Genomic DNA, 15639 nt, shown 5'->3' with positions numbered 1-15639 from the left:
TCGAAAAGATTCACCATCACTATTCTACTCTATTAGCTGTTGCTCTTATATCTCAGTAGGAATGAATATTCAAAAACTTATCAGAGATAAGCCCCTTTTCACGTTCCAACAGTAGTTTCATTTCTGTTTCGTGATTTCTAACACAATTCCATTATATGACACTGCAACACAACTGTCCATTTTCCAACATTAAGGTTTGGTATGCATATTTATTTGGATTTTATTAAAAAAAGACATTTTATCATGAAATAATTTGCCAGATTTGTCTGTTTAAATTATCGTTATTTTATATGGATGGTACTTAATCAGGCACAGATCAAATTAGGCAGAAAAATTCCACCAACACACCTGAATTTTCAGTCATTTTTCAAAGAATTCCCATGTCTCCCTTTAGATTCTGTCCACATTTCATCAAAATCCAAATCACAGTGTCAGAAAGGAGACTCCCTCAATATAATTGTATGAATATGAGCCATATTTAAAGAGGTACATATGCAATACATACAAAATAATTAACTAAACCTCTGTGATCTATATTATTTTGTCAGAATATGAATCGGTCCATTTGACATTGTGGGCTTGGAATTTTCCAATATCAAATGGACTGAGCAAGGACACCATATTTTCAAACAACTTGTTCCCTCAAAAAGGAGAAGAATTTATGATTGGGTATGAGATGGCAAAATCCTCTGAATACAGCATGACATTGATTCTTTCCCTTCACACCACCATCATCATGAAAGGAGGTCCATCTAATCAACTAAGACTGAATCAACATGGACCAGTGTCAAGACAACATATGATAGGTCAGATGGTTATAAGATGCTGTTTATCTCCTTGAACCTAAAAAAACTGAATAAGATCTCACATAATTACATAAGCTGTGCACTGCATACTAGTATATAAACTGTATCAAAATCTATATTCAAATCAGGACAAAAACAATTTCATCCTCAAAGTGTCTTGCAAATCTGTCATAAGGTTTTCAGGCTCCAACAGATAATGATAGCCCCTCACTTATTCTACTTCCGAATCCAAACACATCTGAAAGGCACTACATTAGAAAAATGTAAATAGATTATTAGCAGTGATTATTCTCTTACTTGATCTCCAGTTTGTTGGAATTTGTACAGTACACAAATCATCTGCAGATTCATCTGCTGAACTACCAATGAAGTCATAGTTAAGACAATTGAGGACAAGCTTCAGAAGATGTATTGCTAAATTTTGTTGTTGTTGATCTTGAAGATTTAATGGTTTTGCCAATATCTAAATCCAAATTTTAAAAATGTGGTTCAGTAACATATTTCTGAATAATGTAATTACATTATCTTAAGAATTCCAATACAATATGTCAAGAATTCCAATATATATCACTCACAAATTTCAATTATGCAGGAAAATGTAAGGATTTGGATAAAAGATCTAGGTAGTCCTTGAGTCATGACCACATCATTTAGAGACAGCAATCCCAGCAATCTCTGTTGCCATCATTAAGTAAGGATTATAGGTCATTAAGTGAGCACCTCCTTGCAACTTCCTGTCAGCCTCCTACAAATGAAATCAGTGAGGAAACTGACAGGAACTTGCAAGTACCAAGTCATACAGAAGTCTGGGTGGGAGAGGGCGTGAGTGTGGCCAAGGAGCAAGTCTTGGGGAGGATGCACAGATGAGGAAAACTTACCAGAGGAACTTGCAACATTCCCTACCAGCTTCCCCATTGACTTTACTTACAGGAAGCCAGCAGAGAAGATCACAAATCTCAATTATGTGATTGTGGGATGCTGCAACCATCATCAGTGAGAACTGGCTGCCAAGCATGCAGTTTATGATTACAACTGCAGAGGTGTTGAGATGACCAGGACTTCAAGGAACTATAACTGTTAATTATAACTATCACCATTCATTCAGTGTCATTGTAACTCTGAGTGGACAATAAAAATAACAATTATTTTGGCTTAAAGATAACACAATCTTCTAATTTAAATTATGATAAAGAAAGAAAATGATGAAAGGACTTGTAAAATCAACTACTTTTGAGTTCCTAAGAAGACATTATTGTATATACACACATATTAGTCTAACTGCAGATAACCCAACTTTGAAAGTGAGATGGGTAGTATTTAGATTTGATCAATCAATAAAAATAAATAAATCTCCAATATTCATTTATTACTTTTTCACGATGCATTTCATACTAATCTAGCTGCATATGTTTCTGGCTAAAAAAATACGTCCATGAGTGTTGATATCAACAAAATATGTTCTGATGGGAAAGAAATAATCTCACTATAATATGATAAGTGTTTGGGCCCACCTCTTTCAGCAGCGAGCAGGCCAGCATCAAAATTTCTTTTAGAGTGGTATCACGGAAAGAGATGGCAATTCTACGATGCTTTGATGAAGGTCTTGAATAATCAATCTAAAACAAAGAAAGAAAACTCTTCATTTGAATATTATGTAATTTTTAAAACAGATTTTACAGGTGCTTACTATATACCCATAAAATGCACTATTATGAGTAAAAAAAGTATCAATATTTCTAATCCAGCCAATACATTATCTAAAATTTATAGCAGGACCTTAGTAATCTTACTCTATACTCATGTTGAATGAAAAAAGATTTAAGCAAGTTATCTGAAAGCAGCAGAACCAGCAATAGGAATAGCAACTTTGGTTTAACTATCGTCAGGCCAAACCCAAAAGCAACCATGGACATCCCATTAGATGGTCACGTATAACAAATTTAAATAATCATATTATTATGGAACATTAAAAATGAAGAGCACAGTAATAGGCCTGTCAATAAAACAGACTCTTTTGATGTTTTTGGAGTCTAGGTTAAAAAGAAAAAAAAAGACAAGAAATATCAGGGCACATACAGTGACAACTATGAATGGGATGTTCATTCGGTTTTATAAATGTGCACAGATCCTGCCGATAACACAAATTCTGTTCCTTTTTTCAGATTACTATAACTAATTACAATATCAGTAGAGTTGATCCTATTTTATTCACTCAGTGAGTTTTGAAACAATCCATTTTCAAGCTTTGTTTTATCGAAAGTTTCTCTTTGGGATTTTTATCCTATTTATAGTGTAGTTCTCCCTTTCATTAATCCTGCCTCCAAAACACTATGACAATAATCTGGTAGCAATATAAACTAATACGGAGGAAAGAAGCATACTTACAAAATTCATTTCCTGAGTTAGTTCTGAAAGAATCATTACTCCTATTATGCAGTGATCCACGGTCCCCTATAACAGAAACAGACTATGAATAAAGGCTTTAGGTAGCTTTGAGAACAAGCATTCATGTTATCAACTACATGATTCATTGTCACTTTTAAGTACAAACACACAGAACACAAAAATATGTGCAATTCTTTAAATGCAGTCAATACCCTGGCATTCGACTGCTTCAAAACTCATCAATTTTGTATTTGATGCGTTTTGAAGCAAAAATCTTGTCTCTGTCTTTCTACTGGTAGTCAACGCGCAAGGAAGAACTTGCTGATGTCAGGTGACTCGCTATTTTTTTCTGGCCGACATAGCGGGTCATTTGGTAAGCCATGTAGTTACTCATCAGTATTAGTATTCGTCATGTCTTCCAACATGTACCAAAGTACCACTGTATGTTTGTCTTTCTGAATGATGTGTCAATTGCAGCACCAAAAATTGCAAACACAACCATTGTTTTTACTTTGCAATTAGCTGCAGTTAAATAAAGAGGCAGTAATGAGTCAACTTATGCAGTACAATAGCTGGAAAATATATTCTAGGTACTGGGGAAAAAAAACTCTTTATATGACTAAATCCACAATTATTTATTGGTTTAATATAGAAAAAGAAGAGAAATGCAAAAAAAGGAAGAACGAGTAAAACAAAAAAAATAGGAAGGAAAGCAAAAAAGTTTATCAAATATACAATAAATCAATTTTTAAATATGGGATTACAATTAGACCAAATGAAATGATTTTCTCTTATTATACTGTAAATTAAGGGCAGCACAATCTTTCCATTATAATGAAATAATTATTATAACCCATGCATTATAAAACCATAGTTCTTCACATATCAATAAAACCCCAATTTCCAGGCTATTCTATAGCTAAAAATCACATTTACATTGTTCAATTTTATCTTTTTTCTCCAAAATTAGAAGAAGACAATATTAGAAAACAGCACGGCAGGCCTATATCATATGGGCAAATATTCCTTTGGTCGTTTTATTTGTCAACTTCCTAAAACCACCGTAATACTTCTGTGCAGTGAATAATAGTAAAAACAGTAAAAATGTCATAACCATCAAAATAGATATCCAGAAAAAACAATAAAAGCAACCTTCAACTGCCCTATTCCAAAAAGGGGCTCTTCCAGAACACCTATCCCAGGGCGGAGGGGGGGGGGGCATGTCTTCAACACTCAATTAAACAAGTGAGATTAGGAGCCGTATAAATCTCTGGAGAATGTTATTCCAAACATCAGGCACAAAAACACGCTATCATTTCAAGGAGAAGCAATGAAGCGTCTACTTTTTAATGAAAGTAAGAAATTAGCAGAATGAGTGTATATTAGAAAAGGAAACTGGACTAACATGTGCACAACTTCTAAGAAGAACTTCTAACAAGCAACTTCTCTGCTTGTTCTTCCAAACACATGGCACTGCCTTATCAAGCTTATCTCCATACCCAAGGGCAAATCATGCCAATCTAATATTGTAACAACCCATAAATAGCTACTGGGTTTGCTGATAAAGCTGATAAGGTAAAATCTTTTACTAATTTAAACTGAAAATTTAAATTTTCAGACATGGTAACTATTGATTACTTTCTGTTTTTTATTATTTCAACAGATATTCAAAAACCAACTCCACCCCAAATAAAAGGATTAAAGGGTTGTAAAAAGAAAAAAAGGGTGAAAGTTTTGTGCCTGCTTATAGGTGTGATAGAAAGTTCTATGTTTGCATAATGGTTTGTGAAAATATATGCACAGGAAGGAAAAATCTGTATTTGGGCATGCCTCAAACCAAAGATATTGCCTATCTTCGGCAAAAGACTGTCTGCAATTCTTCTAAGAAATATTCTACATATTTTAACATTATTTTTTAACAAACATTTTCTCTTTCTTACCTGTAAAAACTTTTTAACATCAGCAATAATGTCTCTAAAAACCAACTGGTCTTTCTGAACATCAAACCATCCTAATTTTGTGATCTTTGCAATTACTTGAACAAGAGCCTGAATCACAAAAAGGGCCAATTTTGGTCGAGATGCAATATAATTTAGTATGTAGTTTCCTGTGCCAAGATATAAAAAGTAGATAACAATTATTTTGGGTTAAAGACAACACAATCTTCTAATTTAAATTATGATAAAGATAACAAATGATGAAAGGACTTGTAAAATCAACTAGTTTTGAGTTCTTAAGAAGAAATTATTGTATATATGCAAACATTAGTCTAACTGCAGATAACCAAACTCTTAAACTTTTAACCAAAGTAGTCCTCGATTTATGACCACAATTGAACCCAAACTTCCTGTTGCTAAGGGAGACATTTATTAAGTTTTTGGCCAGCTTTACGACTTTTCTTGATACAGTTGTTAAGTGAATCACTGAAGTTTTAAGTTAGTAATACAGTTGTTTAAGTAAATCTGGTTTCCCCATTGACTTTGCTTGCCTGGGACAACTGAAACTGTCATAAATATGAGTCAGTTGTCAAAGTTCTGGATTTTGATCATATGAACATGGGGATACAGCAATGGTCATAAGTGTAAGAAACAATCCTAAGTCACTTTTTTCCAGTGCTGTTGTAACTTTGAATGATCACTAAATGAACTGTTGTAAGTCAAGGACTACCTGTATCAGGAAAAATGCTTTACCCATGGATAAGCCAACCCTCATTTTTCATGGTATTTTGGCAACAAATTTCAGGGCTTCCTTATTTGAAGATGGGCTTATACATATGAATATATATGGGAAATAAAAAAAGATAATTATATGCATCACTGATGAGCTCTTTTCAAGATTTAAGCTGAACGCAAATTTTTAGATACATATTGGCACTTAAAATCCTCAGCTTATTCACAAAAATATGCAGCATTTATTTTATGTAGCTTACCTGGCTGTAAATATGAGCTCAGATATAACTAAAATGGATACAAAGTTCGTTTATACTGCTATTAAGATAAGACACTAATTATATTTGATGCAACTGTACTAATTGTAATTAGTTAATGTAAATATGTGATTAAGCAAAAGCAATTACAGAATTCATTCAGGTAGGATGCAGAATTGTACAATCCTGCCTCAGCATTGAAGTGAAACGTTTCCCTTCCATGTTCCAGAGCTAAATTTTATAGTGAGAAGTATTCACATTCAGTCTGTGAACAATCTTATTATTAATATCTAGAGAAGAGAATATAAATTGTAATACAGAATACCGAGTAACGAGTTGGAAGGGACCTTGTAGGTTATCTAGTCCATCCCCCTGCCCAAGTGGGAGACCCTACACCATAATCTATATCAGGGACATAGAACTGGAAGATAAAGCTACAAAGAAATGCACAAGAAAGAATCACTTGAGTCAAAATGTTATATAGCATATGATGTATCTGATTTCACCAAAATAGCTCAAACTAATCCAAATTCTTTTTTGTTATTAATTGGTAGATTACATAACAAACACATATATTATATCAGTGATGGCGAATCTTTTTTGGCTCAAGTGCCAAAAGCAGGGGGAGCGCAGGGGGGTCGTGCATGGGCGTGTCACACCCATAATGCTATGCGCATGACCCCAGTGCGCATGCATGCACAACCAGTGCTCTCCCACCCCCATTTTTGGCATGCTTTTTTCACCCTTCCCGGGCTCCAGAGGCTTTATAGGAGTCTGGGGAGGGTGAAAACAGCCTCCCCGCCCCCCCCGGTTCAGCTTCCCTGAACCCCCAGAGTGCGAAAAACTGGCCCTTCAGGCAAACCAGATCATTTTTTGCTCTCCAGAGCCTTCATGGAAGCCTCCTGAACGCTCCATAGAGCTGAAACCGGCCCTACGAGCAAACTGGAAGTTCGTTCCCGAACTTCCGGTTTGCCAGTAGGGCTGTTTTTTTGCATTCTGGAGGCTTTAAGGAAGTCTCCGGAGGGCGAAAAATGGTCTCAAAAGAAGGCTGACAGGGCAACACCTTGCCTGCCCTGGCAAATGGCTCCGCGTGCCACGTGTAGCATGCGTGGCATAGGTTCGACATCACGGTATTATAAGAACCAGTCCAAACAACTCTTATTTTCATTCTTTTTTTCTGGTTTTAAGCTTAGCATCATTTATAAATCTTTGACATGAATAAATAACATTGCATTCAAGATCAGTGTAACACTTTACAAAGCAGTTTAAGTATGATACCTATCACTATTTCCATTTTAAGGACTATACATTACTGTCCACAAACTATTCTATTTGATTGCAAAATATACTAGATGCTTGTACAAATGTGGCTCTGCTCCTGCTCGGGTATTTACTTTTTCTTATTTATATAAAACATAAAACAAACAATTGAACAAATATAATGTCTCTAAAGATGAGAAATCCCAGATTATAGGAAATAAGTCTCACCCCTCAATTATGAAAGTATGATAATAAATTCTTTAAAACCAATATGTTTAAATTGCTGTAATTATTTTAATCTACATTTAGATTATAAACACATTTTTACTATTGAAAAAAATAAAGAATGCTTACTGATGTCCATTCTTTGTTGAATAGGTAAAGGGGTGGTTTTGCATACAAGTTTTGAAAGACATGTTGCTGCTAACAGTTGCGCGTAGGATGTCTGGAGAAAAATATACACAATTCAAATTATGATAGTAACACTGGGTAATACTAAAGATTTTTAAAGCAAACAGATAATTTTGCAGCAAGAAACTATTTTCCTAATGTTTTGCTATTTAGTAAAACAAATCTATTCTAACACATAATTTTTAAGATTCTTGATAATAAGCAAAGAACCCAACACTGTATGAATAATATTTAAATAACAGTTTTTATAATTTACTTATAGTCCTTGACTTATAATGTATTTGTTTAATGACTGTTCGAAGTTACAATGGCACTGAAATATAACTGATGACTTATAACCAGTTTCTACGCTTAAGATCATTGTAGTATCAGCAACCAGCCCTCATTTACGACGATTTGCAGTACCCCTCAGTCATGTGACCACAATTTACAATGTTTTTTTAACCAGAAACTGGTATCTACTTCCGGTTTCTGGAAAAACAACTCTGTAACAGAGATCCCCAACCCCTAGTTCATGGCCTATAAGTGTCAGGCAAGTGCAGATAGCTCCATTTGCGCATGCGCGGGATTAGGTTGTGCCTGCAAAACCATTCCCTTCCTCCCACCACCCCTGGTCTGTGGAGCTGGAAAGATTGGGGACTGGTGTTCTATAGCAATAACTGGAATTGCTTAACAATTGCTTCAAAAAAGATCATAAAATTGAGTTCAGTCACGTGACCTGTCAAGACTTAATTACTGAAATTAAATGGATCAATTACAGTTGTAACTAAGGAGTACTTGTAAAGTTCCTTATCTACCACATAGTAAACACAGTATCCACCAGAATCTCAACAGATTACCTCTTCTCAAAATAGTGAGTAGTCCTCACCCTAATGAATGGTTGCTTAGTGACCAGTCAGTTACCATAGACCCCCCCCCCAAGGTTCTTATGACTCAATTCCTGAATTAGGACAACCACATCTCCCATGCAGTCACATGATCACATTGTGAGCATGTGATAACCAGCTTGCATTTATGGCCATTTGCAACATTCATGTACTTTCAGCTTTTTTTTTTGGCAGTATTTACCATTTATTTCCAGTTTTTGGAATAAAACTCATTGGATAAAATGGTTTTGTTTAATGATTATGGCATTCACTTAAAAACCACAGCACAGAGGATTGTAAAAATAGGCACGGTCACATAGTGACCAACTAAACAATTTACAACCTATGACTTACAACCATAATTCTGGGCTCAATTACAGTTTAGTTTAGTTTAGTTTAGTTTAGTTTAGTTTCACTTTATTTGTATGCCGCCCTTTTCCCTGGGGGGACTCAGGGCGGCTCACAGTTCAAAAGGGGTGGGGGAAGGACAAACAATTTACAACATAAAAGCACTACATCATTTAAGAACTCAACAATCATACAATTCGAGTAGGGGTTAGAGTCTTTAACCCCAGGCCAGCCGGGATAGCCAGATTTTAAGTGCGGCGCGGAAGGTCTGGAGGGTGGTGAGGGTCCGGATCTCCACGGGGAGTTCGTTCCAGAGGGTCGGAGCAGCCACCGAGAAGGCTCTCCTCCGAGTAGTTGCCAGTCTACACTGGCTGGCTGATGGAATTCGGAGGAGGCCTAATCTATGCGATCTTATCGGTTTAGTGGAGGTGATTGGCAGTAGGCGGTCTCTCAAGTACCCAGTTGTTGGTTGAGGACTATATGTATACGTCACATCCGTGAATTTGGACATATTCATGTCACCTTCTTTTTGAAAACAACATTGAATTAGTATACAACTGTCTTCTTCCAATATATCTTCTCAATTTTCCAGCCTAGTCTACAGCTTTGGGCTTTTCAGGAATCTACCATCCAAATACCAACCAAGTCTGACCTTGCTTAACTTTTATCAAGATATAACAGGTGCTCCAATCTACTGTGGATAATAATAAAATCTCAAATCTCTAAAATTCCTCCTTTGGTCCAATGCTACAAAAGTTTATGAGTTCTTTGTCTATCATCACTAATCAATCTTACTACTTCTATTGTAACATATAACAAAATGAAAAATCTGATAGTCAAATGTATCTTGATAATACATAGACAATCTTGGTATCCAGAAGGGGATTTGAGCAAAAGAAAGCATAACAAATATGTACAGCAATAATAAAGTTTAAAGTACTTACCGTTCCTTGTTCCAGTAAAAGTTGGCACTGACTGAGACATTCAGGGCTGTTAATAAGCTCCAGAAGAACTTTTTCTGCTTGTATTCTCTGGGCTAAATCTGTGCCCTCATATAACTGTTTACAAAGAACTTCTAACTCTGCTAAACTCTGTTGGGAGGAATAAAATGTCAGACATTAAAACTTCATATACATTTTTCCTGAATGTTCATGCAAATCCATATAATTAATTTATTCATTTATCATTCAGATGATACACCTTGACAAAGAATGAAACAATCAATATTTTTCAGTGGCAAAAAATACCGTATTTAGCATTTAAATTTCCTTAATAATCTGAAATACATCCATGAAGTGGATGGCAAAAATTTTGATGGTGAACCTATGGCATGCTTGCCAAAGGGGGCACGCAGAGCCCTCTCTGTGGGGACGCGACCCATCACCAGCTGGTCTTCGGGTTTCCAGCACTCTCATGCGCACTTGCCAGTTGATCTTTGCACATGCAGGAGCGGCGGAAACCCGAAGACAAGCTGGCCAGTGTGCATGCATGCGCCAGAAACCCGAAGACCAGATGGCTGGCACGCACGGGACTCTGGCATGCACGTGTGCATGCACACACTCGGATTTGGGCACTTGGTGCCAAAAAGGTTCACCATCACTGGCATAGATCAAGCACTTCGGCTAAGTCAGTAAAGAGAATCAACACTTTCAGGGATATGCTTGATCTATGCCATTCACTTCATGGATGCCAGCTTCTAATTTTAATTTATTTTTCTCTTAATTTCCTATTCTATGACACTATTAAAAGTATAAGATGCGTTTGCCCAAACATTATCCCAGGCTTGATTGATTCCCGTTCCTGATGCACAGGATAACACAATGAATAGAACAGATCCATTCAGTTAAAATGCATTTAGTTTACTCATCTCAAAAGATTATTAATGCAGTATTTATGTAAATATTGATAATTAATGTAAATATTGATAATTAAGCACACCAAGGCATTAAGGCAAAACTAATTAATTGTAATTGCAATTGTTTCAACATAGTTAAAATTAAGTTACATTTACTAAGCTGCTCCTGACCAAAGACCTCCGCTGCGGTTGTGAAGGTAGTGTAATGATTAAAAGGATCTGGCTTCCCCATTGACTATGGTTTTCAGAAAGTCGCAAAAGATGTTCACATGACCCCGGGGACAATACAATCATCATAAATACATGCCAGTTTCCAAACATCCAAATCTAACTGAAATTTTGGGGACAATAAAAATAAAAATGAACAGTAACGTGGTTGCATAAGTGCGCACACCCTTAAAACTTAGTTGAAAAACCTTTTGCTTTTATGATAGCATTCTGTTTTTTTGGGGTAGGAGCCCATCTGCATGGCACATCTTGCCTTGGGAATCTTTGCTCACTCTTCCTTTCAAACGCGCTTCAAATCTGTCAGATTGCCAGGGCATCTCCTGTGATCAGCTTTCTTCAAGTCACCCCACAGATTTTCAATTGGATTCAAGTCTGGACTCCAGCTGGGCCATTCAAAAACTTTTAATTTTTTGGTGAAGCCATTATTTTGTTGTATGCTTTAGGACCGCCACACCTTGCAGTTTGGGGGGGGGCGCGGAGTGCATACGTGCATATGCGCATGCCTTGCAGTTTGGGCGTGCACACGCACTTTGGGCACGGTGCCTAAAAGGTTTGCCATCACTGCTTAGGGCTTTCTTGTGCTGAAAGGTGAAATTCCTCTTCCATCGTCAGAATTTTAGCAGACTTTGTGCCAAAATTGATTGGTATTTGGAACTGTTCATAATTCCTTCCACCTTGACTAAAGCTCCAGTTGCATCTGAAGAAAAGCAGCCCCAAAGCATAATGCTGCCACTACCATGTTCCACTGTGGGTATGGTGTACTATTGGTGAAGCACAATGTTGTTTTTGCACCAAACATAATTTTTGAAATTATGGCCAAAAAATTCAACCTTGGTCTCATCAGACCATAACATGCTTTCCTCAGACTTGATATAGGTTTTTGCAAAATATAACCGAGCTTGGATGGTTTTCTTTGTAAGAAAGGCTTGCCACCTACCCCATAGCCCAGATATATGAATACAAGAGAGTGTTGTCACAAGTACTACACAGACAGTACTTGTCAGAAATTCCTGCAGCTCTTTAAAAGGTTGCTGTAGGCCTCTTTGCAGCCTCTTAGACCAATTTCCTTCTTTGGGTTTTCATCAATTTTGAAGGGTCCAGTCCAGAAAATGTGCCATATTTTATCCACTCATTGATGACTGTCTTCACTGTGTTGCAAGGTATACCCAATGTCCTGGAAATTTATTTGTACCCTTCTCCTGGCTGATACCTTCCAACAATGAGATTGCTTTGTAAGCTCTTTGCAGACCATGGTTTTTGCTGTAAGGGGCAACTGAGTAAATGCCAGAAAAATCCTACAAGAACAGTTGAACTTAATAGGAGCTTAATACTGATGGCAAGTGTGTACTGACTATTTAAAATCAGTTTTAATATTAATTTTGAACGAAGTCTCATCCCTGTTTATAAGAGGGTGTGCACATTTATTAAACCATATTATTGTATATTCTTTATTGTTATATCCCCTTAAAAGGTTTTAGTTTCTTTTGCAATTAAATTGTACAGCTTATATGTTATATTAAAATGGGGGGGGACCCGAAATGATTTACCGTTGCCTGATTTTTTTACATCTCAAATCCCTGACATTTTAACAGGGACGTGTAGATTTTTTATATCCACGGTACTTTTTTATTTTGACCAAAATATCGATTTTTTCCAATAGAAAACTAGATTTTCTTTTATTGCTTCAAAATGTTCAGGACATTTTTTATCACTAATTATTTATATTGTGTAAAACGAACTCTTCTAAAAGTATGTAGAAAATTATGCCATCTCAAAGACTCGATCTAATATGGTCTGTCCTTTAGCAAAACTCAAATCCCAGATAAAATGGATTTCATCTCCCATCACAAATCTATACCAGAGAGCAGATGAAAGATAACACACACGTGAACATTTCATTTGTCATATCAAATGAGTTCTTACGTCTCCTTCTTATGAATTTCCCTATTATTCTTATTTCCTTATTTATTTAGCATAAAGAGCTTTTGCACTTTGGTCCTATAATATCAACCATTTAGTCTAATTCTTCTTTCAAAAAATTACCTAAAATTTAAAGAAACACCTGGTTATATTACTAAAACTTCCTTACAGAATTCATAGGAAGCCATCAGACCCAACTTTTAAGGGGAATTTTTTTTTTATTCCCGCTAAGGTAAAATAACAAGATGATCTAGGGGCAATGGAAGAATAATTGTTAACTGCTATGCTTCTTTCCATAAACTCAGATCAGATGGTCACCCTGAGTAACACAAACCAATCAACTACATTTTATCTTACTTTCTTGGTGAATGCCCTGGCCATGTGGTCAACTGTCACGAAGAATCAGAAAACCAGGCTAAGCGCTAACAAAACACCTCTCACTTATACATGTGGTGCAAATCCAATTTGGGTTGTTGAAATATAGCCATATTTTTGTTAGCCATACTATAAATCAACTAGCAGATATTAATTTACCTTCTTCCCCACTTATCGTAGCATCCAAATCCTTGGGGAAAAACTGTCTAAATTTGACTACAAATTCCACAGATATTTATTATCTGGGTTATGTTCTCTATAGCTGATGACGAACATATGCTGTCTGTTCACGGAACTAAAAAAATTTTTTAGGAATTCTTAACAATTTATTTCAGCATTTTGGGGAAGAAAAAAACACATAACCATCCATGGATGTTACGAACACAGCAATAGGTCCTTGAGGTTGCACTTATTCAGGAAAGAGGGATTATTTAAGAAATGGAGTTTTATCTAATCTAAGATGAAGAAGTCCCACAGGCAGCTGAATCTCCACAAATACACTATAAAATCTTTTTCACCGTACATGGCATCTATATACTCACATTCTGCCTCAGTCATTCCCAGTTTCTACAACAAAATTTTCCACCTGCTCTACAATGATGCAGAGCAAAAAGCCTTGCCTGGGCTTGAAGAAACCGTTTTGGGGGTCTGCAGGCAGGTTTTTGGGGGTTGGTGTAGCTTGAACCTCTATAACTCCACTCTCCTCTGTTACTATTGCAGGCATCCTCTACCTCTGGGTCTGCTGCCCAAAAGCAAGCACTTTCTTAAAGACCCATCACTTTTCTAAACACCTCCTCGGGAGATCACCACTTACCACCCCACCTATTTTGCCACCTCTTAAAAACGAGAAAGAGGGGTGGGGGTGAGTGACCCCCGCCCAGTCCCCAAGGACGGACTTCCCTCCTGTTTCCACCCTCCTCTCTGCAAAGCCTCAATTGGGGGGAAGAGAGGCGGCGGGGAGGAGGGAGAGCCACTTCTCACCTCTCCTCCAAATACAGCCCCCCTGGAGGCACTGCCTGCCCAAGAGGAATGCGCTACCTACCCTCCCAACGCCCCGTTCCCCGAACCGCCTTTCCACCCCTTCCCGCCCTGCCTCTTCTCCCGGCCTATCCGTCCAACGGCCCGCCTAAGGCGCCCAACGCCCCGTTTCTAGGCACACCAACCTGGCCGCCCAGCGCCATCTTCCAGGCAGGAGGGTGACGCCGAGAGGAGCCGGGGCGGGGGAGGCGCAGGCTGCTGCGGTGCCCGAGCGGGCGGGCGGGCGGGCGAGCTGGGAGGAGCGAAGCGGAGGGCAGCGGGGCCCGCCGGCAGGAAATGTTCGCGCCGGCAGCGGCTGCTTGGGGCAAGCGGAGGAGGGAGGCAGGGCGCGAGCGACTTTAGGCGGGAAAAGGGAAGCGATTGCGGGGGAGCCCGGTGAAAGGAGGAGGCCGAGCCGAACCTGCCCCGCCGCTTTCCTTCCGCTTTGTTTTAACTTTATGCGGAGGGAAAGCTGGCGCAAACGCTGCCCGACTTACGAAGCCAGTGCACAAGGTGGTGGCCTGGGGTTGAGTGCAACGCCGTCGGAATCGGCCACAATTGCTTGCACAATTGCTTGCATCCCGCAACGCCGAGCAGTAACGCATTGCTTGCAGTCGCGGCGGTTTGGTTCAAGTAAACGCTGCACCAAAACCCCATTATGGCTAAACGTGGGGCATCAGACCAGTCTCAGCCATCGGCACGTCCCCACATCCATAGGAAGAACCAGGAATAGAAAGAGAGGAGCGGACGAAATACCGGTGGGCTTTTAGCAGTTTGCAGTAACAAACTACTCCTAGGAAGTAAGCAGTCTCTGAAAAATACGTGCCATAAGCGTGCACAGAGTTGGATTCTTCTTTCTTTATATCTCCTGAATTGCTTTATCCCAGGACCTCTGGAGACCTATTTATTTTTCTCCTGCCTTGATTTTTGAGTCAGATCAAGACCACATACAATACTTAGTGCTCCCTCCTCCTATTATCTTCACAACAACAACCCTGAGAGGTGGTTTTTGTTGAGAGAGACTGGCCCAAAGCCACTCACCCAGTTTTTGTGCATTGCAGAGGATGGGAACTCACCTCTCTTAATTCTTGCCCAGCATTTTAGCCATTATATCAAACTGGCATACTGACATACACCTGTATGGGCTCTGTATACCCCAACCAGGAGGTGATGGGGCATAGCAGTTAAGTCTTAAAGAGCATAGGAAGAGGGAGTAAGTTTAAGCCTCCCATCCCTAAGAAG

General features: G+C 38.2%; 1 protein-coding gene across 1 annotated transcript in view; it reads right to left on the bottom strand.

Moving 5' to 3' along the window:
- Positions 1–14600, bottom strand: part of RANBP17 (RAN binding protein 17) — a 187488-nt gene extending 172888 nt beyond the window's left edge. Inside the window, exons 1-7 of the mRNA XM_014056469.2 lie at positions 14544–14600; positions 9947–10093; positions 7732–7822; positions 5132–5298; positions 3192–3257; positions 2318–2422; positions 1104–1269 (exon numbers count right to left, since the gene is read on the bottom strand). Coding sequence (XP_013911944.2) covers positions 1104–1269; positions 2318–2422; positions 3192–3257; positions 5132–5298; positions 7732–7822; positions 9947–10093; positions 14544–14561 — 760 coding nt within the window. The 5' untranslated portion in view covers positions 14562–14600. The remainder of the gene's footprint in view (positions 1–1103; positions 1270–2317; positions 2423–3191; positions 3258–5131; positions 5299–7731; positions 7823–9946; positions 10094–14543) is intronic.
- Between the last annotated feature and the right edge of the window lie 1039 nt (positions 14601–15639).

This window comes from Thamnophis sirtalis, unplaced genomic scaffold (assembly GCF_051295495.1).
Source record: "Thamnophis sirtalis isolate CommonGarterSnake01/CBP01778 unplaced genomic scaffold, rThaSir2_p1.2 scaffold_5, whole genome shotgun sequence".
NCBI lineage: Eukaryota > Metazoa > Chordata > Lepidosauria > Squamata > Natricidae > Thamnophis > Thamnophis sirtalis.
This window is presented reverse-complemented; position numbering and strand designations above follow the sequence as displayed.